We start from the raw sequence: 26,677 nt of genomic DNA, 5'->3' as shown, positions 1-26,677 counted from the left end.
TCCTAAATTCACGATAAACTCGCCCAAATATTCAGAGAAATATTACATTTTGAATATTTTAAATGAAAAAAAAATGGCAAGGAGAAATTTTAAATTGGTCATCTTAATAATCAAATGACCCACCGTAGGTCACCTTGCAATACATATGTTGAACTTGTGAAAGAAGACCAATGTCTGAATCTGACAAAAGCTCCCCTTAAAAAGAGACACTGAAACTCTTAACCGATTACTAGTCACTTAATGAAACCAAATGATCATACAAATATCTCAGGATACTAATTAAAGTGACTACTAAAAAATATTAATCAGTCAAATCAGAAGACACCAATGCTTAAGAAAAGCCGATTGGTAACAAAGGAGAAATGATTTTCTTGTAATTAATATTCCAACTAATATTGGAAAGGAGGCTACACAAACATTCTGTAAATGAGGAAAATAGTAGGGCAAAACCAAAAAAAAATGCCCTTCTCTATAACAGAATTTAGCCAAGGAAAATTTACCTTAGCATATCTACAACCGCTACGCCATAGATATTACAGGAGCAAATTACATCAAAACTTTTTCTCGTACAAAATGATAATGTGCCGTCCTGAGAATTCAAAAGGCCCATTTCTAGTTGCTTCACTGACGGTAAATCTTGTTTATCTTCCCAACATTTTCATTCCTTCAATCGTTTATTGGAAACTGAATGAGCCATTCTGAAAGTAAATAAAGAAAACTAAGCATGGACACCCCTTATGATATGAAATACTCACTCCTAACAACCAGTTTCAGGAATCAAAAATCATTAAGTTTAGATATAGATCCTAGTCTTTGACGGGTAGTCATAAAGACACCATTATATATATATATATATATATATATATATATATATTCTGGAGGAAGAAAATAAACAGAAACATAGAGAGGGAAAACATGAGATACAAGAGTTCAAAACCAATAATTCTTGCTTTCACACTTTCAGATAAAATCTTATTTTATGTTACCTCGGGGAGCTCATACGCTTTTCCATTTGTTGATTAATGGCATTAGGTGTACTTGATCTAGTCTCAGCATCCCAAGCCTGAAAACCATAGTGAATTGATACAGATAATTAAATCCACGTGAGAAGTTAGAAAAATAACACAGGGCCTAGTATATCAACTTTTTCCCCTAAAGGTATACAGCAAACCACACAATAAAGATCCCAGAAAACAACCAAGTTCAATTACTATCAATGGCACCAATTATTGAGTCTGTACAAATTCCATGTGTCAACCCTTAACCAACTGTTATTGAAACAATTAAACCAATAGCATAAACTTATGGAAAAAGTAATAGATGACTTCTTGTTTTCCAACTGAACTGGAAGACAATAATGAGAGACAAGCAATTGCAACAATACGGTTGAAATGATAAGGGTGTACTTGGATAATGGGTAGATACCAGGGACTAACCACCAAGCCATTACCTTTTAAGCCGAAACTTAAGAAGCCTGTCTAAGACAGCAGTACCAGACGTGAAGCCAGTTCACTCCCCATTCAGTGATTTAGCCTTCACATTGATGCTACACAATTCCATAAACGATGTGATTTCTCTAAGCAACCACTTTCATCTGGAATTTCTAGTCCACATACCCCCCTTATCCAAGCATCACCTATTTCCTTAAATAAACAAGTCAAATCAACTACTAAAAACATTAAGAAAACCCACCTCAGAAGCATTTTCTCTGGGCACTCCTCCATCTTCTGTTTGCAGTTCATTGGATTCAGGATTAACCACATCCCACAAGAAACCATTGTCACGTCCAAGAGAAAGCTTGTCAAATTCTTTATCAACGACTCTGCACTGAGGCTCCACATGCGCCACATACTTCTCTGTAAATTCCATACAGCAAAAAAATAATTCAGAACTTACTATAGTTCAAATAAAGGGGCAAAAAATTAGTTAGACTAGTAACAATGACTTAGCATGATGCATCTACCAGTGTCATGCAGAGAAGCAATTCCTTGAGTCCAGAGAATAAAGTACAAAAAAATATTTACCTCTTGGACCAAGTATGCTGATATTTTCTACCCTAACAGTTAACATAGACTGAACGTCGGGTACTACAAGATATTCTTGAACTCATTCCCAATTGTTAAATTTCCTTCAATAATCAATGTTTGCAATTTCACAAACCATAAAAAATAAAGAACCTCGAAACTATTCTACAGGCATGCATAGTTGATGGAGTGCAAGGGCAGATTCAAATACTTCTTGTCAAGTAACAAGTATGTTATCACTAACCAAAAAGCAAAGAAAATCTCCATAGATCCCCGTAAACACGACAACCAATGATGTCACACTGGATACAGCAACAATAACTAACCCATCAGCCTGTATTATTTGTATATACTATATTCCAATAAATTTTAAACATAAACTAAAAGAAACAACAAAATCAGAATACATTTTTGGAATTGACTTGAACACTTACCTGCTAAGCTTCGAAGGGCATTCTCAGCAGCTTGTTGTTGAGCATCCTTTCTCGTCCTACCCATGCCAACACCTATTTTCTCACCGGTAAATAGTACCTAAACCCAGTCACAAGACAAATTTAAAACACAGGCAATGAATCACTTAAAACAGAGAAGACCATAAATACTTCAGACCATGGGTAACAAACAAATAGCCATATAACAAATTCTAGTTTAAAAACACTGATCAACTACTGTATATTAGTATGACACAACTCATACTACATAAGTAAAGAGTACTGCAATTAAGAATAATTGTTCACCTGACATGCTTACACAGGCATTGCAAAAAAAAAAAAAAAGACTAGAAAGCAAATTTCACTGACCTCAACGGAAAACTGCAAGTCTTTGCTGGTGCTTAGAATGGACTTAAATTCAACCTATAAATGAAAAACGTCAAAATGCAATTAAGAAAGAAAGAAAAAAATTGATCAGTTAGGAGAAGAAGCCACGCACCTTCGAGTTACATCGCCTCCCAATTTCCTGCAGCACTTGAATGGATAGAGGTGGTAATAAGTTCAATTTTCCAGCTTCATTTTGAAGATCTTTACTATTAGAAGATGCATGATTCTGAGATATCCCATCCTCTGCAGAATGTTGGGTCGATAACAAAACATGGAAAACAGCAATTATTATAGGCAAATAAAATGAAAATGAAAAGCCCAGAAACTAGCTTGTCCATAGTATCTGGTCAATTTTCACACACTATTGATCATACATATAAGAGTATCAAATACAACTTAAAAGACTAAAATCAGAATATATTATGAAAATAAACTTTACCAGATAGCAGAGACTTAGATGGAGCATTCTGCCTCTGCAAATCAGAAACAGAAGTTGCCTGCATATAAGCAATATTTCAAATCACGAAACAGTATTCCAATCCAAGAACACTTAAAACATAGTAAAAAGTGGGAGGCAACAAATGTTTGTTGACAAACCTCTTCAGTCTTAAGTTGCGGTGCTTGTTGATGTACGACATTGGGAGGTGAACCTACGACACTATGAGAAAATGGTTTCAGTTGAGCCTGATGCTTTTCGGACTTTACTACATTAGATTCTTTACCAGATGCTATAGACCAATTATTTGTCTGAGTTCTGCTGGTTATATCATCTTCTACCAACCCACCTCCAAATGGCTGCGTTATTGAAGATGCTGATGCTTGATTTGGTGGCCTTGATATCAGAGGAGGTTCAGCTGAAATTTGACCTCTTATATCTGGACCATGTCTCATGCCTAGAACACCTTTTCGCATGTCATAATCACGATCAACAGAGCTGCCTTCATGCTTGACCGGAGGTCCAAGCAAACCAGGTTCTGAAACAAGGTTGGTAAAGATAAAACATCAAAAGAAAGCATACATTTTCGAATGTACAATGCAGAAATCCTAATAGCGTGTGATGTTCCATACTCAATGACGGAATCAGCATTCTTGAAGATCCAGGGCCAGTGACACCTGAAATAATACCAGCAGTTGGCTGAGAGGGTTCATGTCTGAACTCAACACTGTTGGCCATGGGTTGGGCAACTAAGTCAACAGGAAATTTATCACCCTGAAAAGAACAATACATTAAATAAAGGGACAGTTATTGTAGTATCTACAAATGTTCCATGCACGTAAATACCAACATTCATCACAGAAAAGAAATCCCTACCAAGATTTACTAGAAAGTCTGAGAAAACATTGCTACAACATAGATCAGAAATAATACATTGAAAACCAAGGAAACTTACTGGTTGGCTTAACCTCCGTTCAACTTCTGCACCATTGATTCCTTCACTGAGTGGGGCATTAGTATTACCATTTGGCACATCCTGTCATCCAGTGAACATGGTGATATTAGAGCAACAAATAAATAAGCCTCTTCAACACCAATATAAACTAGAAAACACATATCTTCAAGTGTAATACCTCCGACATCAAGTAGTTGCTCACATCTGGAGGATGAGGTAAAGATCCAATATCATCTTCAAAGAAGATTTCAGCAATTCTTTGTAATAAACTCTCATCAAACTCTCTGAGAATATGGGAAAATAATTATTATTCATGGTGGGAAGTTTATTTGAGCTAATGAAACTAAATATCATATAACTTACTTGAAGAAACAACCTCTGACATTGCATGCAACATTTCTCGCTACACAAAGGACTGGGACTGCATTGGCCGTCTAATAAAACAAATACTAAAGTTAAAGTCTCTACCATGGACATTTAGAAGAAAATATTTTTTGCAATAATTATTATAAAATTGCACCTCTGCTTGAGGAGCGTAATAAGGAGTAAAGGCAGGAACAACATGAACCCTAGGCTGGTCCTTGTCTTCCCAAACCTTTGACCGGTCATCAATCACCATTGCCATTTTCGGATGGCACATGCCATCTTGGAAAACATTTGGCAGAGATTTCCGAGAGCCTGAAAATTGCACAATAAGAAAATGAATTGCAGCCAAGAAGAAATTAGCCACAATAAGAACCCACAACAGGACATCATAAAGCAAAAACGAAGTTGTGCAATTTGTATTGGTTAAATAACCAAAAATACAAGATAGAACAATTTATTTTAAGAGGTTCTTTCATTTCAAAATTCTGTGAAAAATGTATCTTGTTAAAGCAAGATTATTCACAGAAAGTTTAAATAATTAGGAACAAAAATGAATCATACCTGATTTGACACAAATGACACGTTCAAGGATTTGCTTTGGACCTATAAGATGAGCCTCAGGATCAAGAAGCCTCCACATTTCCAAAGCATAATCCCTTTCAGCCATAGTACAAACATATACTTCAAAACGCTTGCGTCCTTTTGCAGTTAAATAGCATCTTAAATCCTCCCATGCTGGTCGTAATCTCACTAATACACTAGTATCGCGAATCTGTAAAAAAATCAAGCACATTAAGAATCCCTACATATCAAAAGGCTTCCACACACAAATACACCAATTAAGTGTAATCAATAACTACACCACATGCTTACAAATTCATATGAAAAAAAAAAATCAAGTTTGTATTTTATTTATTTTCTAAAGAGAGAGATGGGGTGAAGATGAATTAGAATGCTTAACTACAACAAATTAAACAAAGTCAATCCATTAAGCAAACCAAAAGCCTGCCCCAGTACATTGATACCATATACATCCATAACAAGGATAAGCATATGCAGGAATCAGTAGCCACCAAGCAATTTAATCGAAATAGAAAGCTAGAATTAAGACTTAATGCAATGTTATTTGCCACTCAGCAATGTTATTTAGCTCGTAACTTGTTTTTGTAACTCAACTGATAATTTGAAGTTACAATTTACACAGGCAAACAAACAAATAAGCAAAAGCTGAAACTGTAAATAAGAAGGAATAACACAAAACACTAAACCATAATAACTCTTAAATGGCCAATCATCCAAAATACGAGATTAAAGAAAGCAGAATGTCACATATCAATAAAACACAAAATGTTGTTATTCTTTGTCTCTCCCCCTTATAATTAATAAAACATTCCTAATTCCGCCAAAAACTACCGAGCAAAACTCTACTCTTCTAACCCAAATCTCTGAAAGCATTCATTTACATGAGTAAAGCAGTAATAAAGTAGATAAATACGAAAACCAGTTGAAAACCAATGCTCCCATTAAACTTCACCTATTCGAAAAAAAAAAACCAAACTTAAACCCTAAAATCCCCATCGAGAAATCTCCAACCACCTCTCAACTCTCCATAAAAATAACCCCAAAGCCCAAACACCAGAAAACTAGCCAGCAACTAAAACCAAATACAAACACAGACAAAGTTCTCACTGCGCAACTATAGTCACAAAAGTCGCAGCAAATTAATAACCATAAAGTCACAAACCTCAGGATTGATGCGTGTGAGTACAATATTCCTATCTTGCAGCCTAACAACCGGACGAATCAGTTTCTCGTGGCTACCGGAATGCGGCGACACCTCCTCCATCTGAACCTTATACACCTTCCCGTTATCCACCACACAATCGCTCTCCGCAAACTGCTTCAGCAGCAACCGGTCCTCCAGGTAGCGCTTAAGTTCCGCGGACATCCCCTGCACCCGCAACGGGTCGATCTCGCGCGAAAGCCAGCCCCTCAAGGCCTCAATTCTATCCTCAAACGACTTCATCGTGTTGGCAACGATGAGAGTCTCGTCCAAATCGAACACAATCGCCAGACACCTCAGGTTCAGCATCCCCAAACACGCGTCGTAGAGTCCTACAGGAACCGCGAAGCACCAGAAGCAGGGGAACTTCTTCCTTTTGCTCGGCATCGAAACGAGGTGAATCTCCTCATCGTTCACCACCACTACCGCCGTCTAAAACGCACCGTTTTTGTCAGAAACACTAAAATTGCAGAAAATAAAAGCTTTATTTACTCATTTCGCGCATTTAATTTATTGATTTTAACCTTCATCTCGTAGAAGCAACTGGCGTGGATGGAGATTAGTTCCTTTTGCTCTGCGGCGACTGAGGAATCGAGCTTGCAACGGACGTTGAATGCGGCAATGGTTTGAAGGATCGACAGCGGAGGGCAGCGCTCGCTCTTGGCGCTGAAGTGGTGGATGCGAATCTCGTTGTTGGGGAAGCGGAAGTTGTGAAACGGTGTCGTCGGAAAAACGTCAAGTTCGCCGACGTGCTTGTCGCCATCGTAGACCTCATGTTTGAACCCTAAACGACTCATCACTCGCGCGCAAAAACGCTTCCGAGTATCGGAAACTGAAACGACGACAGTAGAGACTAAAACGCAAGAGGGAGAGAAGAATGCTCAGGAAATGAGAGTTTCTCGCAGATTCGCGAATGCCGTTTTCCTCTTTCGGTGTTTGGTTCTTCCAATCATCGAAGATACTCTTGCAGAGTCACAAACACTCCCTCTCTCTCTCTATTACAGTCTCTGAGACTCGGAGCATTTTCTCACACTCTCTCTCTTCTTTCTCTCTCTAGCCTGTGTTTTCAAACTATCACAGCGCTTCCATATATATAGGCCCGAAAGAGGGGTTCGGTTGAACAGGAAACGTGGATGTTGTGCGAGATTACGTATATGCCCCGATTCGCTTCCCGGGAGATGTTAAGGTTACACGGGTGGGGACAAATGATGAGGCCCTCTGGGACACGTTGCACTACCATCCACCGTTGATCGCACAATGAAGTGGGTCATGTATCGTACTATTTATAACCTCATTATACATTATCTTCTCTTTCAAAAGGAAATTTTAAATGCATCACTTTATTTATTTTTATTTCTCCATGAATGTATACTCCATACGCTACTTGAAAACATAAATTTTAATGTAAAAGGACATCTTTGCTTATAAAAGTTGATGACATTGTCATGTTATGAATGGTTTCATTTAAGTTTCTAATTCTTTTAATTTAAATCCGTAAATTTAACTATTTATGTTAATTGTCAAATATATTTCATTATTAACACTCAAATAACACTTTAAATATAGTTAATATATTAAATTAACGAATTTCGCTGATTTTAACTTTATTGTTTCCGAACAGTAATACATTTTTATGTACTAATTTATTTTTCTGATTACTTTGTTTGTTCAATTTTAAATGGGTGGGCTGGTAACTATTTCTCTAAATTTCAAATACAAAAAAGTAATCATTTTGGTCTTAATTAAGAAAGTTGGTTAATATTTCATGTGTCTTAACTTATAAAATTTATGGTTTTGAATGGTATACCAATTATTTCTTTTTTAAGTATCTTTAATTATTTTACATATTTTTTTTCTAAAATATAATAAATATTTGAAATAAATGGATAAAGTTTTTCTCCTTCAATCTTATTTGAGAATATTAGTACTTCAGGATATTAAAATCAAGGATAATTTTAGAATAATAATATAAGTTATTTATTAATTTATTATTTTCAACTAATTTTATTAAAGTGGGTGAATTAGTTAGAAATGTGTTATAAATCGAGACAAAGTAAGTATCATTTATTTTCACTAATAATATTTAAAAAAAAAAATTCTCAAGATTGAAAGTTGCTATCGTGTATAAGAAATTTTCATTGAAAATAGAATCTTGTAAACGGTATGCTTGGATGGTATCATTAATTGGGATAAAATAATTAAATTTTAATTATATTTTCCAAGTTTTTCTCTTATAATTAAATTTAGAGAAGTATGTAAATTCTTACTTCTTAAATAGAAAATTACTATAAAAATAAGTATATTTACTGCAAGGAAAATGTCAAATTGTTAGAAGTTTGAAGTTTTTTTATTTCTTCTTTACTTTTATAATGTAACATTCTTGAAAATCACTATTGTCTAAGTGTATTTTTGGCTATGTTTCGCACGCAATTGTTTTCACCGTAGAATAGAAGGTTAGAAAAATATGATAGAAATTATTAATTTAGTCGTTATGTGTAATAAATTTTTAATGTAATAATAATAGTTATTGTCACAAATATGATAAAAACTATAATTCATTAATTTTTAATTTTCAACAAAGTGTTTATTATTGATGTTTTTTATTTATTTATATGTTTTTCACAATTTAATTACAACGAGTTTCATTACGCTCATATGTACATTAAAGCTTCATATATTATGAAAAAAAAATTCATTGTTATCTCTTGTAAAATAACTTCTTTTTACATTGATTTATGTATAATCTCTTTTGTTTTTACAAAAGTTGAGATGTACCTTGAAAAAGTTTTTCAAAAAGCACTAACGAACATTCTTTAATTCAAGGTGTTCTACTAAGCACCAAGACAAACAATATGTACCAAGTAAATATATCTCTGACGTTCGAGTGAAGGTGGTGCCTGCGTGCGTCCAATATGTGCATAAGACAATAATAAGTGTTAGAATGAATACATAATAATTACCTCGTGAACAATGCTATTTATAGTGGTTTCATGGGATTTTACCTAGTTGGACCTAGGTCTCCTAGGCAATTACCTTTCTTAAGTTGTTTAGGATTTTATTAATTCATCTTATGTCTTAATCTCTTTGTTAATTTTGTTTGTTTCTCATGTGTGCCTTCAAATAGGGTTTATGGTATGCTATTGTCATGACCAAGATGTCCCTACTAATATGGCTTCATCTTGGGTTATCGGGATGTTATAGCCAAAATATCTTGTCGACATGATGTCACTCCATGCTAACAAGGTGACTCGGTAACATACGATATACTAGCCCCCTAGACTCAATTTGATCTGAGTATGAGAATCTTTTTGCAAAGAAAATTTGCATTATTTGGTTGTCTTGACCTTCATCCATAGGTATTATCCCTCAAAATTCATAAGCCTTGGAACTTGTGTTTCATATAGATGAAAGTGTTAAGTTGTCACCATTAACAACATTTTCCTCTTCAAGATTATTTCTAATAGGTAATTTGTTTCTAAATCTCTCTTGAAAGGACCTTCTCTTCACACAAACTCTTATATGGTCTACTTCAAAGTTTACATTATGTTGTAGAATGCTAAAGTTGATTGGAAAGTATATAATGTAAATTTATTTTCTTCTATATTTGTAATGAAATCATATACATGTTAAACTTTTGTGTTAGCTTATCTTCTTGAGCCTTGCTTCCAACCAAAATATTTTATTTGCTTCATCCCCCAATTGTCTACTAATTGCCCTCTCAAATCACTTTTTGTTGCTTTTTACTCCACATGCTTTTGTTTAGATACTTCCCCAAAATGTAGATTTGAAGTTCGTTTTAGAACTAGAAAGATGTCTCTCATCATTTCATTTCGACACACTCTATCCAAACTTCTCTCAACTTTCTTTGATATATATATATATATATATATTCCACTAACTATGTTGTTTTTTCATTTTTCACCTGATATTATTATAAAAAAATATGTTGTTTCAATGCACCAAATTTGATTACTTAAATTCCAATTTTTGATTGACCCTACTAATGTGTTTTTTGTTCTAGCTTTAAATCATTATCCTCCTTTATTAATGTGTGTTTCATTCTAACTTTAAATCATTATCCAATGGAAACTTACAATGTCAAATGGTTTAACAATAGTTCTATTCATGTTTAATCATGTATCGATATCAAAGAACATAATAAAAAAGTGTAACAACAAATATTTTTAAAAATATTGATAACTTTTGCCGAAAATAATAAACACTTATATATATATATATATATATATATATATATATAAACTAAAAAGGTTTCTATATAGAAAGAATATAATCTTCCATGTATGATTTTACCTATAGTTGTCAAAACGGGTCATCTAGTCCGACCTGACCCATCACGGGTTGGTCACTTAGTGAGCTAACCCAACTCAACTCACCTATTAGCGAGCCAAAAAATATGGAACCCGACCCGATCCACCACGGGTAGGTGGGTTAAATGGGTTGACCCATTGACTCATTAAATTAAAAAAATACATTTTTTTCTTCGATCATAAAGAAACTAAACTATAATTCTGATTAAAATATAAATAAACTTCAATATAATCCAAATACAATCCAAAATGATGTTAAACTTCAAATACAAACCAAAATCATAAAAATAAAAATTATTATATAATAACAAATTACAAAAAACTTAACCTGACTCTAAATATAAAACCCAACATAATAAAAAACACTTGTGTAACCATTTATCTACAGGTTGGGAGCTAACTCGACTCACCACGGGTTCAACCCAAGTGAGCCAACCTGCCTCACCACGTGTTCAACTCGAGTGAGCCGGATTGTTGGTGGGTCGGGTTAAAAACTAACTCATACTAAAATTTGTAAAAAAATTTCAACCCAAACTGGTGGTGGACCTGGTTGACCTATTTGTTCTAACCTATTTTGACAACTCTATTTTTACTCGAAAGCCAAGAGATGCAATGTAATATCAACATAACTAACAATTTTTCAATGACATCATATTTTAACATATTTGTTGAAGTAACGTTTTTTTAACTTATAAGAATCCATCAAGACAAAGAAGAATAACATAACAATAAAATACACATAAAAGTGTTATACAACCTTATAATGATCTTTGGATTTTATGTGTTCTTTGTGGATTAGTGAAACTCATGTAAGTATTCACTTTGTGAAATTGTCCTATGAGCTTAAGTTGTCCTCTCCTTAAGAATTTATTCTTTTGTTGCTTGTGAGGTCTTAGTTTTGGGAGAGATATTAAGACGTGCTAACTATATATGATTATGTATTAATGTAACCATGAGTAATTTGTGTACTCATATAACCATTAGTGATTTATGTACTCGTGTAACCATGAGTAATTTGTGTATTCATATAACCAATAGTGATTTATGTACTCATGTAATCATGAGTAATTTGTGTACTTGTATAACCCATAGTGATTCATGTACTCGTGCAATCATTTATCTAACTAGTAAAACTTCTTAAGCAATTTCCTTAATAGAGAGTTGAACATAATCCATGCATTTGGGTGAACCAACAAAAAATTGAGTTATTTGTTAGATAAACATTCTTATATAGCCTTCCTTAATAAGAGTTTAAGGACTTCATTCAACCCTATCTCTCATTTCTAGAGTCAGTTGTTCCAATCACTCTTCCTTTAACTTTTGTTACAAAAAAGCTTCCTTGAAATTTCAAAGTTTAACTTTCTAAAACTCAAAATACTTTCTTTATATTTCTACAATTTATATGAATTATGTTGCATATTTCTTTCTTCTTCTATGAAAAATGTTCCCATTCTTGTTTGACAAGAAACTTCATTGTGTAACATTCAATTTGTGTCAACTCATTTTCAATCTTTTACAACATCTAATGTTGTTTTGTTAATCTAATATATACTTTCAATGTCAATATTTTCTTACATTTATTCACTAGTGCAACAAAAACTTTTTATGCCAGTTAAAAAGGCTTTTGATATCGATTCTAGAACTGACATAAATACAAACGATATAAAATTTTGTTCACTTTATATGTTGGTAATGCTACAACCAACATAGAAAGTGTCACTCTCATTTACTCCCTATTTTGCTTCCTCTGCCCCTTCGTTCACATTTGCAAGGTCTATGTTTTTCACTACACCTTTTCTTCACCTCAATACCACTCTCGCCACACTTCTTCGCTAAGAAGGTATGAGACTTTGGAATTGTCATAAAAAACACAATAAACACCAAAACAAAACCCAATACACAAAATAATAGATTAGGGTTCAAGGCTGACTAGAGCAAAAACGAGAGAAACTTGCACAATGAGAGGAATGGCGAGGAGAGGAGCAACACGAGTGAGAAGGAAGAGCAAATGTGAGATAGACTTCAACAATGCAGCGAGGATACTTTAATGAGGAGAGGGAGAAGGAGCAACAATGCAACAAAAATGGGAGAAGAAGTACAGAGGAGGAGCAAATGGAGGAAAGTGAAACAAGAAGATTTAATATATTATGCCACGTATAGTGACGAACCATCAGATATAACCTTATACTTTATTATAGGTTTGTCACTGTTTCACTTTCTATGTCAGTTCTAGGTATAACCGGTATAGAAAATCCTATACTTTATTACAAAATGTCATCGCACCAACTTTCTATGCTAGTTTTAATGATAACCAACATAAAAAGTCTTCTACTTTATTACAAAATTGTCACTGCACAAACTTTTTATGTTAGTTCTAGAGATAATTTGCATGAAAAATCTTATCATATTTATAATTTTGTCATTGCATCACTTATTATGAGAGATGAATTATAATTGTGATAATAAATTGTCATAAAAATTTATTTTTTATTAGTCAAGATTAACATATGTGAAAAAGAAATTATCCTTTTAATTTAAATTAAATCATTTAATGTATATTAAATTTGTTTTAGTAATTTATTCTTTATTATGTGCAATGTAAATGAATTTTACAAATAATAAGAAAGTGAAAACTTGAAAAATCAATTATATAAAAATAAAATAAAAAATTATTAACTAAAAATATTAATGTCACTTTCTGATTTGCTATGTAAATTAACGCTGAATGCACTTTTTATCTGCTTCACACTTTTCTATTAGAATGTTAGTTAGATTTAAACAATTTTTGCATGCCGAAAGAAAAAACAATTTTTGCATACTTATTTATTTAATAATTATATTTTAATTGAAAACAACATTTTTTCCATTTATGAGTATCTCGTGTGATCCATTAAAAATGAAATATGAAACGCAGAGTATTCAAACGGACTATTTTTAATACCAATTTATTAAAAAACATGTTTAAATGGGTGGCGCAACTTATATACCTAACATTAGGTATAACTCATTTTTAATTTTGGCATTGTATATATAAAATCCTTATTTTGATCCTTATTCATGTAAAATATTTTTAGTTTGATCTTAATACATGTTGTAAAATTTTAATTTGGTCCCTTATATATACATATATTTAAACTAACCTATAATGATTAAATTAAAATTACAAGATGTTGAGACTATATTAAGATATATTAACCTAAAATTTCTATGGTTAAACCCTAAAAAACTAATAATCTCAACTCCACACACTTCTTTTGTTTGTACAGTGTTAGGCACTTCTACTCATGTTGTTTGTTGCATTTAAAGCCTAGGCCAACCTCCTAGACTAGCTTTCATACTTTCTAAAACTTTGGACAAAAATAAAATGCAACTTCATCAATATCACATCAAATATGAGACAAATCAACGTGTATCACAAGTGATATTCAAAATTTGATTGATTATACACAAACTTTTGTTGTGTACTTCTCATTGCAATCTACCAAATACAACAAACAATTTTTTTCCAATTGGGAAATAAATGAATATCTTACCAAATGGTAAAAAAAAAATGAAATTGCTGAAATTAAGTAAAAAAAAGAAGTGAAATGCGAGATAAATTTATATTACTAGTAATTATTTTATTTATTTATTATTACTAGTGAAATAAACAACATAAATATTTTATTAATATCTACAGTATAACTTATTATATATATAAATATATTGATACAATCTTTACATTATTTGGATCAACATTTTCTCTTTCTTGATATTTATACTATTTATATACTTTCTGCATCTTTCATAAAACAAAACGCACACTTCCACTGTCTTTTCCTCACTTTTCCGCGTCTCGTCCATTTCCTCCTCGCCTAAAATAAACGCATCTTCTTGAAAGTGAATAAAAAATTGAGCTATTATGGACTAACAAAATTTTTTTAATAAAGTTTTGACAAATTTTTCTAGAAACTTTGTTTAATACAAATTTTAATGTACTTTAATTCCATTTTTAGTTAAGTTTGCCAAAATATTTTTTTGTCAAAAAGGTAATTTTCAAATATGACAAAGAAGACAACATATTCACACATTTTTTTAGAAAGGTGACTCAGAAGACGTTTGAACGAAGTTTTTTATGAACTTTTATGAGAAAAATAAAATAAAATAAAGTTCTTATAAACAAAAAATAATTTGTATATTATTAGTTTATAAAAATTCTATCATTTAATTAATTTCTCTAATTTTTTTGCTTTTAAATTTTACAATTAAATTTCAACTTAAGGAAACAAATTCATATTTTTCCTCTTATTTCGTAAGAAGAAATCCATCCAAACATAGACTATATGAAAAACCCTATATCTTTGAGGATTGACAAGAAGCAAGACTATTATCACACTGCTAACAGCAGAAAGAAAAGAAAAATAGCTAAGTAGAGTAAGTATAAAGCATACACACACATATACATGCTGATGAAATAAGGCCAATTCTCCCATGATCTTATATTTCCTTTGGAAACACATTGATCTTATTCCTAAAAACTACAATGATAAACATTATCACATTCCACTATTATGTACGTAACACCATCATCATCTTGGAAGCATCTCTGTCACAATATCTGAACCACTGAAGTGAGCTGAAGCTGCTTCATGTGGATTTTCAGTTTTTCTGTGCTTGATTGCCTGAGATGATGTCTCATTCAAAGAACCACCCCTTTTTCCAGTGCTCTGCCATTTGTAGATTCCAGGCTCAGTCAAAGCCTTCTCGTTAAGATGAACTTCTCTGGAAAGCATTTCCAATACTTGTTTCATGCTTGGTCTATGCTGAGAAGCTGATTGGGTGCAAAACAGAGCCACCACAAGGAACCGATACACCTCACTCTCATCATACTCACTTAATTCTGAATCAACAAGGTCTAGAAGCCTATTTTCTTCTTTCAGCTTCCAAGCCTGCATGCATGAATGATGAGTCAGGAAAAATGAATATATTTCTGCTCCTTTTTCTTATGATCAACAATAATTAAAAGGGATGCATCAATTTTTATTTTTCGAGTTATGTTTGTCTTGAAGTTTTGAGTTGAGTTATGTTTGTCTTGAAGTTTTGAGTTGAGTTGGAGGTGACGTAAAACTCAACAACATTTCAACCTAACAGTATGGATATGAAATGAGGAAAGCTACATACAACTAAGAATTTTACAAATTAATGGGTAGGGAAATCTCAACCTTGTCCCTTAAAATCCCCCAAAACAATGCTGTTGTAAGGGAAAAATTAGGTTTTCCATAAAGCCTCTCTCTAGGTACAGTTCACAAACTGTGTGGCATGTCATGGCTGCTTTAAATTGAGTTCAGATTTTCTACTGATTTTTTGGTGTTGTCCTCTATTGGAGATTAAAAGTACACTGATGTTGGTACTTTAAAAATCTTTTCAATATATTTTAAAACATCAAAATCAGTGTCCATCAGTGTAATTTGAAAGCACAACAGAAAAATAATATAGAAAAATCCAGTAGAGAATCTAAATTCTTCTAAATTGCTATCTTTTGCTATTGATAACTATGCTGTTAGGCTGAAATGTCTATCTTGTGTTCTAGAATTGTAGGTTAGTAAGTAACCAATGTGCTTAGTGTGTGAATTGGTATACTTTAATTAGGCTGAAGAGGTCAAAACTCAAAGAATACTTGCTTCTGAGTAGTGAGTAGTGAGAATCTCACCTCTTGTTGGGGACTGGACGCAAGTTCCAACCTGGCCAAACCAGTATAAAACCAGCTGCACAAGCTCCTTCTCTTTCTATCTTCTTTATTTTAATTGATATTGCTAAGCCTCTGATTTTCTGGGTTTATCAATTACCTGTCTGCTAAAAGTTTTATCAGCACTAAATTCTTTGTCAAGTTTCAGTTCTAAGTTTGTTATACAAGATAACGTTTTGAAGGGCTTGATTAAACCCCCTTCTCAAGCATCCTACTAGTATTTATGACTTTATTATTTATCTTTATGTGCTCCTATATATCTTGAAATTAAATAAGCCAAGAGAAGATTCTACCATGCATTGTATCAAATCAATATTAATCATACTCGAGAGTAAAAAAAATATACCCATTCCACTAAAACCAGATAGTCCTCATCAAATGCTGCTATGCTACTACTTTTCCCACTGATTATTTCAAGCATGAGAATCCCAAAACTGTAAATGTCTGCCTTCTTTGTAAGTTGTCCCAGAAGTGCATATTCTGGTGCAAGATATCCCCTGCAACAGAAAAGGTAAATTTGGTTTAATATTATGGCCATGTCTCTTATAAAGAATTATCAAAATGTAACCAAACTGATAAAATGAGTGAGACAATAGTGTTCATATTGTCTACATAAGAAGCTATAGAAGTTAAGAATACTGATAACTTTTTCCTTCAAGAATCTGTGTCTGGAGATTAATATTGGAGTTCAAATGACTACAGAAAGGCTGAACTTACGTACAAGCAATTACTAATAGAAAAAATCTGGCACCAGTTATATAAATGGAAACATTAATAGATATATTTGTGCTTACACAGTTCCTGCAACTCTAGTACTAACATGGGTGACATTGTCCGGAAAAAGTTTTGCAAGACCAAAATCCCCAATTTTCGGATTAAAATTCCCATCCAACAATATGTTACTGGCCTTGATATCCCTGTGAACAATGTTTGGTTGAGCCTCTTCATGAAGAAAAAGTAGACCAGAAGCTGTGCCACGACAAATAGCAGCCCTCTTTGGCCAATCCAGAGCAACATATTTACTCTTTGAACCTGTAAAAGTGTTCTCCTTGCATTAGCACAAACCAATTCGTAAATAGCCCCTCGATTAGCTGATTTAAGCAGCATCATAACCAAACCAAACAGGGAAGTCACTGAAAACTTTCAAACTAATCAAACTTATGTAAGAATCATATCCAAATATATATTTAAATTGTACTAGTATTTACCAAGCAAAGAGCTTGCAAGGCTATTGTTCTCCATAAACTCATAAACCAGTATTCGATTACTACCCTCAATGCAGCAGCCAATCAGTTCCACAAGATTTGGATGTCGAATATTTGATATCAAATCAATTTCTGTCATAAATTCACGAGCCCCTTGTTTAGACTCAACTGAAAGAGACTTGATGGCAACATGAGTACCATCCCTTAAAACTCCCTGCAAATATCAATGACAGTCTTAAAGTTTACTTCTTAACAAGAACATAAGGAAAATAAAAATTGATAGTCATGACTCTCACCTTGTGGACAACTCCATAACCTCCTCCACCAATTTTGCTCGATGGGTGAAAATCGTTTGTTGCTGATCTCAATGAGTTATAGGTAAACTTTTTAGTTGCAACAACTATTGGATCAAAAACATAAACTTAAATAAATCACAGGATTCAAATTTTTCATAAAGACAGTACAAAGAAACCAAGAATGTAAATTTGGGACCATTTCAATATTAGCAACTAGCCACAGTTCACACAAGGACCTGCAACAATTTTAATAATGTTGTCTCCAGGTTCTCAATTGTGGAATTTGACAGACAGAAAAAAGAAAACTCTTTCCACAAAAATGCAGTTTCTGCATTAAGAAATCATCCCTTCATTCCTTCCAATAAATAGGCAATTGCAACCTTCGTAAGAACACATATGTAGCCCTTTCAGCAGGAAATATATAGAAAGATGCAAGAGAGAGAAGGATGAACCATGACAATTACAAAGTCAACAACCTATTCAATTTGACACAAACAGTTGACCCATGCTGCAATTCGCAATTCAAAGCTATACTCCTTTTTAGTACCTTGTTCATGTGGCTGGTCCGCTGGATCATCCCTCCTTCCAAAACAATTCAAAGCACCAAAACAATTACAAAACATGGCTATGCCCCAGTTCCAGTCTCCTAGGCTCCCATTAAATTACAAACAACATTTCTCCTTCAAATTTATCTCACACACCGACCACCACCACCAAGGATGAAAACAAAACACTCAAGCCAAACTACCTTGGAAAACATTGAAACAAGTTGCAAACTTGAATACAAAGCAGGGGTAAAAGACTTCACAGCATGATTTGAATCACTGTTAGACCCAAAACCCTACTCTGAATTTTCCAACTGATGGGAGCTTAAAAAGGTTGAAAAGCTAAGGTTTTTAGTCTCACAAAGAGAAAGGTAAAGCGTTTATAGTTTATTATTAGAGGTAGTAGTATCACCGGGTTGGACGGAACGTGTGAATCCATAAATGCTTAGGAAATAGAAAATGAATGAAGGGTCAAGGAAGCTATCAACGGCAAGGAGCGACAACAAAGATCTAAAGAAGTAAGGGTTAAACTATGAAAGAGACATGTAACTGTCCATTTTTTATTTCTTGCTTTGTTATTGTGTTTTTTTTTCCTATTTATACATTTCCTTGACATAATGAACAATAATGGATTATAAAATGACTAAGATTACGAAGACAAGAAATGACTGAGTCAGAATTCAGAGAAAAGAAGAAAATGAGAGAAAGACAAAATCAGAGAGAAAACATAAAGACTCCGTTTCTTACTTTCTTTCATACAGAGAGAGAGAGAGTTGTTTGAAGACTTATGTGATTTGTTATAAATGTAAAAAAAGTTGGTGGGACCCATATGGTTAACATTCACCATACTGTGCGTTTTGCATGAAAGCACAGATGACTCGGGTTCAAATTTTCCCTTACTTCAATTTATAAAAGTATTTGGGTTAATGTTGTTTATAGATCATCAACTAACTGGATTTTCTTGTTATTTATACTACTAGTGATGGGCTTTTCCTAGTTTTTAGGCTTTGACCTTGGCCCATTCGCTCTTGGCCCAACTTATCTTCTTCTTAATGCAAATTATCTTGCTAGTTTTCCTTAATTACTATGCTAAGTGAAGCATCACCAGTGTTAATCAAAGGGCTTTCACAAGGTATGGTCCGGCTTATTTTGGCATGTATGACATTAGATTATTTATTATCTTCAATAGAAATAATTTAATAATAGTGTGAAATCACTGGAAAAACCTGAGTGTCAAATGGATCAAACTCGATAAAATTAATTTAATAGTTCAACATTATCAACCATGTTGAACTAAAAATAAATAAAAATTTAACAAGAACTCGGTTTAATTCAAGTGACTAAAATCCAATAATAATAAGAACATAAAAATCCTCTAAAAAATGCCAAACAATATAAAAGTAAAAAAGACTATAAAAAGTAAAACTATATTACAGGAACTTAAAATATATTTAAACCTAAAATGAATTAAATTTTTTTTTTCTCTTTTATCGACTAATCTAAAAACATATCTCGTTTTCTACTTCCTCTCTTCTTCAACCAATCAAAGCAACTGTCGTAGATTTGGTGGGTAAAAATTGAACGAGATTGTCAATCAGTAGTTCAAGGTTCGGTACAAACAATCCTCGGGACACGAACATCCTCAAGTATTTTCCTACGACAAACTCATAAAATCTCTGGATGCACACTTCTATTGTTTTAGAACTCTAGTAGTCTACTGTACTACAAACTTTTTTCACTCGCACATCTATTTGGAAACATGGTATCACATGAATATCTGTGTTGTTTTGTTGTACCACATACAAATAAAGTGGCTAGAACAGTAATGGTCATGCCAAGCCATCACTTCCAAAATCATTTTCTTCAATCTCACTTCCATCATAGGATGTGGAGTTGTTATTTACACTTGGTTCAGAGCTGGTAGTGCTGCTTGTGGCAAGTGGAGAATCGGAAACACTCACTGTCCTGCTCTTTGAGGAACTACCTGATCTCACACTGTACATAGAGGATGCTGGAATGCTTGTCACAAGAGGCCTCAGATTGCCCTGGATGCTTCTCCTTATGTCCTGTGGAACAAAAACCAAGCACACACTACAAGTTTATTGCTGCATAATGTGTATCATCACTTTAAGTGCTGTTTAAAACTGTAATCTAATTCAGATCCTGTCAACATTTTATTACAAGTTGTAACATACTTCCACTAAAGATTAAGAATCTGTAAGCATTAATATCTTTCTTGTGATGTTATTGTGTTCATCAATCAAAACTTCATAATCTAACTGATTTCAGATCAAACATGAGACATGGAATAAATGGAAGACATACCATGTGTCTCATAGCCATATCCAAGGACTTCTTTGAAAGAGTAGTTCCGAATCCGGAGGTACCAGAAGATGATTTTCCGTAGGCATTGTCACGAGAAGAATGATAGTCATCATGTTTTGGGGGAGCCAGCTTCCTCATGTTCACTACTCTCTCAACCATCTTTGTCCCAATCACAACTGGGCTTTCATCATTAGCATCGGTGAAACGAGCTCTGCTCAAAACTTGCATAGAGGTGTGATTATTGTGGACCAACCCTGTTGAAGTTCTTCCTTTGGTAGGGGTACTTGCCTGCCTTCTAGATTTTCCATTGCTACTGGTGTCAACAGAAGATGATCTAGAATTTGGTGCTGCAGGCCTAGTCCTTGTGGCTGAAGCTGGTCTATCTATCAATGATGTCTTCAAATTTGGAGGAGCATCAAGAGAGAAACCAGGCATTTGAGAGGGTTCCCAGGGTCTAGATCTGACCGATGGAGAGCTTCCACGTGATGGCACTGGATTCTTAGCAGCTGGAGGGCCAGGGCGTGCCTTTGATGCTGATGAAGGCCTAGAAGGAGGAGCAGATACTCCAAATGCCTTTGATGGAGTTGATGATCTAAGTGTTGGTGTTGCTGATCTTTGAGATGTCTTGGGGGGTGCCAAGGAAGGCCTTGCAGTAGTAGGTGTTGAGGATCTGGAAGTGGATCTTGTAGGAGTGGAAGCTCTCACTGGTGGAATTGATGCTTTTGCAGATGTTAAGGTAGCCCTGGAGGTAGGTGTAGAGGGCCTAGAGGATTTGGCTGTTGAAGGTAATGTTGGCCTTCCAGAGGGAGTTGAAGATCTTGAAGTGGCTGGGGTTGGAGCTCCAGATGAAGGTTTCCTACCAGATGTGAAAGAACCTATTCCTGGCACTGATGCATGATGCTTAGAAACTACATTGCTTCTTGAAGCAGGTTCTACTTGGATATTAGAGACCTGAGATACAGGATACAACATAAGAAGAAAGTGGAAAGCATTTTATCAGTTAAACCTACCAAAAAAGGAGAATACATTACTAGCAAATGAAAGCCAGATGCTAGCAACATAGTCTCTAAAACAGTATTTTGACCAAATGCTTTATTATTAGTTCAAGTTTATAAGAAATAACAAAAAAAGATGAGCCTCACTTCTGATTTAATGAATTTTACATATGATTTCGTAACTTCAAATAAATTTCAACTAATAACAGACAGAATTGTGTAGACATAGTCTATGCTATGAGTATGTGCATCCAACTAACATCTAAAAGTCATATACAATGGTGCTTACCCTAGGTTTCAAAGCTGTTGGGCGAGCATTATGAGTCTCATGTTCACTCTTCACTGATATTTGTGATTCTTTCTCTAAAGTAGGAAAAAGAGGTGAATCTGGTGGCGCAAGAAGCCTGATAACAGAAAAATTCTAGTCAATACAATGTAATTATGATGGACCAAAATGGTAATGTAATACAGATGCAGAAACTACGAATGAGGTAAAATACAAAGGTGCTAATATATGTGTTATGCAACTTGGTTCTTTTCAGTATTGCTATAGAATAGCATACCAGAAAAGTCGAATAAACGAAAGGATGAATGCACTGTGCAAAAGATATATACTTCATTTCTGATTCCTCTTCTAAAGGTTTGCATTTGAAATCATAAAAGATTAAGATTAAGGTGGTCATAGATTTTCTTTTCTGCGAACTGGCATCAATGCCAGAAGAAGACGCGTGAAAAGTATTGTGATCTGTTTCTTAGGAGAAACTTTCAGCTCATATTCAAGCATGCACTAAAATTGGAAATTACAAAGCTCCATTGATTGCAAGCCGAGTGTGATTAACAGATAAAATATTTAAGAAACAAAATAATTATGAATTAATTTATCCCGGGTGGTTGATAAGAACAGGAACATAAAGGTGGAAGTTGGAGTTAGACGTGCAACCAAAACTTGTCATTGAAAAAACTGAAGAGGATTAGAAGACTTTTCAGCTTCGAATGGGGACAGCTGAAAAACTCAACTATGCACTTTAATCATCCTAAAAAATTCGCGAATCATGGAGTTTCACTTTTGCTATTATGACAGCTTCCATCTATCTAGACTCGAGGAATTTCTCTACATCAGATTATACACAAAACGAAATGCTCAAGAAAACCTTGGTTCAATTAATTAGAATATTCAAGATCTATAAACTCCTAAGTCCAAATCACGCACCCCACCAGCAATCAAAAGTTGAAGTCGAAGATTACCAATCATAGTCAGACTTGTCATTCTCTGAATTCAAGAACTCTTCAACCCCATGCTTCCTCGGTGGCACCGAAGACACGATCTTAGAATTCATTGAGCCCCCATGATTGGATTCTGTGGTCAAATAACATGACACAGAAAGGCATCGTTAATAATGGATTATAGAACACAACAAGTGCCACAAAAAACATGATACGAGAAAAACATACCCAGATTGGACAAATCAAGTTCTTCAGAGGTTTCAAGGAGAAGAAGGTTGTTTTTCTCATTCTCTTTCTCTTTCCTCCTCATCTCGAGGAACAAAGAGAGCTCCTCATCTCTCTCCTTCATCACCATCACCTCAGCTTCTGTTCTCTCTAGATGCAAAGGAAAAAAAAAAAGTCACGCTTAGATTATCCCTTCAAGCCAAAAACCAAGTGGAAATCACCAAAGCCTCATACTTTCAGCCAAAACTTAATGATTGAAAGCCTAAAAATTGACATGACGAAAGATGATCCAAAAGGGTGTGGTAAAAAGGCACCAACAACTATTAATTACCGTTATGCAAGGAAATAAAATATGGGTCAGCACAGAAAATTTCTGCAATAAGCTTAAGCTAAGAACTCAGCTAGTGTTGGAGGAAGAGTTGAGTCACGTGGAGAAGGAGGATTGAGTGGTGTCTGTTTCCGTTGGAAGAGGAAGAACCTATTTTTATTCGAAACGTTCGATTTGGTGATTGATGAAGTGCCTTGACAAGGTTGGACGTTGCAGTTGCAGTTGCTTTGCAACTTTGTCTGGTTGGCATTCAGATGTTTGAAAACGGAAGACATGTAATAATAAAAACAAAAGATTTGAATTCAATTTCTGAAAGGTTTATTTATTTTGTTTCGCTGACACAATTAATGCCTTTTATTAAAATATTTTGCTTTGATTCTATTTTGCTTTCTTAGAAAAGTTTGTCCACTGGTTTTGAGACTAATGACGATGCTGCCATTTGAAATGGTAGAAAATTAAACACAAACTATTTACAAGATTTCTTTATAACTTTATTTTAATATTAAAGTTCCATAAAATCTATATTTTAATAATTTTTAAGTTAAAGAAATATTTTCTTTTTAAATTTTTATGATTCAAAATTTTATTTAAGATTTTAGAATATTAATATAATGTGAACATGTTTAAATGAAATGTTATATAAGATTCAAAATTTATTTTTATGAAATTAGTTATGATAGTTGTATTGGGTTGGGATGACCTGATGTATTTATAATTGGTAGAAAATTAAATTCAACAAGCAATTTAAACGCACCTGTGATTTCAAAGAAGAAAATGTAATCTAAAGACTATTATTATTTAATGGAAGAAATGTTACCAAACAAAATCAATGGTCTTTACATCTCATACACGTTTTTAATAAATCTGTCTTTTTATCTATTTGTTTAAGAAGATAAAATATAATTAATATTTTATTAATAATAAGTGTGGAAAATATGATTAAAAGGATAATAATAATTAAAAGGATCATAAACTTATAAAATACAAAACAATTTTTCTTCCAAAAAAAAATTAAAATAGACAGATAATAAAGAATAACATGAATGTTGGCTTAGATTAAACTGTACGAAGGGAAATAAATACAAAAAACACGACGGGACATCTTCTTAGAACTTTCAAAAATTTATTCCAATAATATATAAAAATTTACACCGACAAAAGCTTTTAAATAATTTAATTAAATAGTAAAAAAAGGTAAGAAAATAAAAAGAGAAAAAAATCGACTAAACTGTTGATGTAATGAAAAAATAGAAAAAAAAAAACATTTAAAAAAAATCGTAAACATTTATGCAACAACAACATAATTCTCATGTAAATAGCCTGTAAATAACAACTACATGCCCAAAAAGAGTATAATTATAAAACTAAAACACAAAAAATGGGCTAAAAAACATGTGAAAATTGAGTAAATAATTATGAATAAGTATATGTACTATTAATTAATAGTTGACATCTAGTAATTTTTTGTATAATTAAGGTACGAAACTTGTTAACAAAAAGTAGGGTGAGATTCATTTGTTTAGGTATCTTTTACCCTATTCTTAGTGGTTTGCATAACGTGCCAAACTACGTTGATTAAAGGCGAGTCTTTTATTTTTATTATTGAATAGCGATGACTCTTTTAATTTGAAACATGTAGGGCATTATCATTCCAAAATAAAATGAGTTCACAGAAAGAACAAATGCATGCACCTATGTACTAAAAAGTGAAAAAATAAAAGAAGAGAACAAAAAACATAAATTCTGTCCTGTTTGTAATTGCATAAAAAAGTGTGAATTACAATTACTTTTGTCCTTGTTGCCATTTCTTCACTAAGCATTACACAATTAGTTGGTATTTGCCTATAAATATGCTAAGTGCGCACAACACATTTTTATACCATCTATCCTTTGAAATGAAAAACCATATGAATTCGATGAATCCATTAATTAATTAATTAATTATTTATTTATTACCTTTGTCTTACAAATAATAAAAACATGAATGAGAGAGGTTTCATGTTAAGAATCTAAGTGTGAGTCTAAGTTTACATTGACTAGAAATGAGAAAGTAGAACATTATATAAGAATAAAGACTCATACACTCATTGCCGTAAGATTTTGAGTTAAGAGTGGTGTTAATGCCTTATGTAATTCGACTAAGGTCTCATTAGTGTTTGTTATCTCCAATGAAACTCTCTCTATAAACCTAACAAATGGTATCAAAACCAATGGTTAAAACCGACTCAGACGAGTACAATGTGATCTTAATATAGACAATAAAATAACTCAATAAATCATAATTAAATTAAACTGTTGATAATTTTAATATTATAATAAAACATTTTAAATCTAAATAAACTCACTAAACCGATCGATAAGACGAATTTTACTCTCACTTCTATTCTCTAAAATAATTTTATCTCCACCAAAAAAAAAAAAGACTTTGTGTATTACATATATATATATATATATATGTATATGTGTGTGTGGTGTATAAAAAATGGACAAAGACATTCTCCGATGCACATCATCACATGTAGCATCAATGTTATGACTCAAATGAAGTGTATATCAATAGTTTAATGTTGTTGTCATCTAGAATGATTCAAAATTGAAATATGTTAATTGAGTGGAAATTCAAAGTTGGGGGGTAAGAAGGTAAGATGGGAGTGACACATTTAAAAAATGGTGATGGGTCAAAGATGAAACGTGGGCTGTTGGATTCATCGAGATGTAGAAAAGAAATATCGGACGGTGGTGATGGGAGAGAGAAGATGGGTCCTCGTAAATCGTGCGGTTCAAAATTTGGATTAGGGGAAGACGCTCCTCTGTGATTGTGAGGGTCCCATTGAGAAGAGTTTGCAAAAAACATTTATGATTGGCTCTGAACTGCTCAACCATCATCACTGAATCAATGCCCCCACACACTGCCAGGTTTCATCACCCCTCATAAATATTTTTATTTTTCATTTCAAATGTTTTTAAAAAATATATTATTATTTGTATTTTAAAAATAATTACACTTTCATTGAATCTTTTAATGTTTTCATTTTTAAATTATATATATTATTTTCTTTGGATAAGTTATTTTGTTTAAATTAATTAATTTAATGACTA

General features: G+C 33.2%; 3 protein-coding genes across 7 annotated transcripts; all 3 read right to left on the bottom strand.

The window, feature by feature from the left end:
* Positions 1-345: 345 nt before the first annotated feature.
* On the bottom strand, positions 346-7,438 carry CPL2 (carboxyl-terminal domain (ctd) phosphatase-like 2). 3 transcript variants are annotated; one of them, XR_003604735.2, is made up of 17 exons: positions 6,907-7,438; positions 6,344-6,814; positions 5,161-5,371; positions 4,754-4,911; positions 4,597-4,667; positions 4,412-4,517; positions 4,234-4,314; positions 3,911-4,052; positions 3,440-3,816; positions 3,282-3,339; positions 2,955-3,085; positions 2,825-2,878; positions 2,459-2,555; positions 1,693-1,856; positions 1,451-1,546; positions 987-1,063; positions 346-698 (listed from the first exon to the last, which is right to left on the bottom strand). XR_003604735.2 is itself a non-coding variant. In XM_028072531.2 (16 exons), the coding sequence occupies exons 1-16, from the start codon at positions 7,177-7,179 to the stop codon at positions 659-661; spliced, it is 2,511 nt and encodes an 836-aa protein (XP_027928332.1). In that variant the 5' UTR covers positions 7,180-7,438; the 3' UTR covers positions 346-658. The 3 variants fall into 3 exon arrangements, 1 of the variants encoding a protein (XP_027928332.1); XM_028072531.2 differs by lacking the exon at positions 1,451-1,546; XR_003604736.2 differs by lacking the exons at positions 346-698; positions 1,451-1,546 and adding an exon at positions 2,269-2,326 and having other exon boundaries at positions 981-1,063.
* Positions 7,439-15,049: 7,611 nt separating this feature from the next.
* Positions 15,050-19,188, bottom strand: LOC114185699 (Protein kinase superfamily protein). 3 transcript variants are annotated; one of them, XM_028073574.2, is made up of 6 exons: positions 18,484-19,188; positions 17,937-18,040; positions 17,707-17,854; positions 17,230-17,467; positions 16,782-16,932; positions 15,050-15,638 (listed from the first exon to the last, which is right to left on the bottom strand). In XM_028073574.2, exons 1-6 carry the CDS (start codon positions 18,557-18,559, stop codon positions 15,279-15,281), a joined length of 1,077 nt encoding a protein of 358 aa, XP_027929375.1. In that variant the 5' UTR covers positions 18,560-19,188; the 3' UTR covers positions 15,050-15,278. The 3 variants fall into 3 exon arrangements, with proteins under 3 accessions (XP_027929375.1, XP_027929374.1, XP_027929373.1); XM_028073573.2 differs by having other exon boundaries at positions 17,644-17,854; positions 17,937-17,998; positions 18,484-19,179; XM_028073572.2 differs by having other exon boundaries at positions 17,644-17,854; positions 18,484-19,173.
* Positions 19,189-20,012: 824 nt separating this feature from the next.
* LOC114186054 (uncharacterized) lies at positions 20,013-23,864 on the bottom strand. Its single transcript, XM_028074054.2, has 6 exons — positions 23,582-23,864; positions 23,254-23,400; positions 23,047-23,158; positions 22,091-22,205; positions 20,807-21,757; positions 20,013-20,547 (listed from the first exon to the last, which is right to left on the bottom strand). Exons 2-6 carry the CDS (start codon positions 23,378-23,380, stop codon positions 20,311-20,313), a joined length of 1,542 nt encoding a protein of 513 aa, XP_027929855.1. The 5' UTR covers positions 23,381-23,400; positions 23,582-23,864; the 3' UTR covers positions 20,013-20,310.
* Positions 23,865-26,677: the final 2,813 nt, after the last annotated feature.

The sequence above is a fragment of the Vigna unguiculata genome, chromosome 5 (genome assembly GCF_037176805.1).
Source record: "Vigna unguiculata cultivar grain cowpea cultivar isolate G323 ecotype 2 chromosome 5, ASM3717680v1, whole genome shotgun sequence".
Lineage (NCBI taxonomy): Eukaryota > Viridiplantae > Streptophyta > Magnoliopsida > Fabales > Fabaceae > Vigna > Vigna unguiculata.
Note: the sequence above shows the minus strand (reverse complement) of the source record. Positions and strands in the feature narration are given on the sequence as shown.

Coding starts and splice junctions, on each gene's coding strand:
- LOC114185699 (XM_028073572.2), bottom strand. CDS start 18,559: ATGTTTTGTAATTGTTTTGGTGCTTTGAATTGTTTTGGAAGGAGGGAT. Junction 17,468..17,643: donor CCTTGCAAGCTCTTTGCTTG/GTAAATACTAGT, acceptor ACACTTTTACAG/GTTCAAAGAGTAAATATGTT. Junction 15,639..16,781: donor ATCTGGTTTTAGTGGAATGG/GTATATTTTTTT, acceptor TCATGCATGCAG/GCTTGGAAGCTGAAAGAAGA.
- LOC114186054 (XM_028074054.2), bottom strand. CDS start 23,380: ATGGTGATGAAGGAGAGAGATGAGGAGCTCTCTTTGTTCCTCGAGATG. Junction 22,206..23,046: donor GACAAGTCTGACTATGATTG/GTAATCTTCGAC, acceptor TTCTGTTATCAG/GCTTCTTGCGCCACCAGATT. Junction 20,548..20,806: donor ATATGGCTATGAGACACATG/GTATGTCTTCCA, acceptor TTTGTTCCACAG/GACATAAGGAGAAGCATCCA.
- CPL2 (XM_028072531.2), bottom strand. CDS start 7,179: ATGAGTCGTTTAGGGTTCAAACATGAGGTCTACGATGGCGACAAGCAC. Junction 4,668..4,753: donor ATTACGCTCCTCAAGCAGAG/GTGCAATTTTAT, acceptor TTGTTTTATTAG/ACGGCCAATGCAGTCCCAGT. Junction 1,064..1,692: donor CCAGAGAAAATGCTTCTGAG/GTGGGTTTTCTT, acceptor TATGGTTTTCAG/GCTTGGGATGCTGAGACTAG.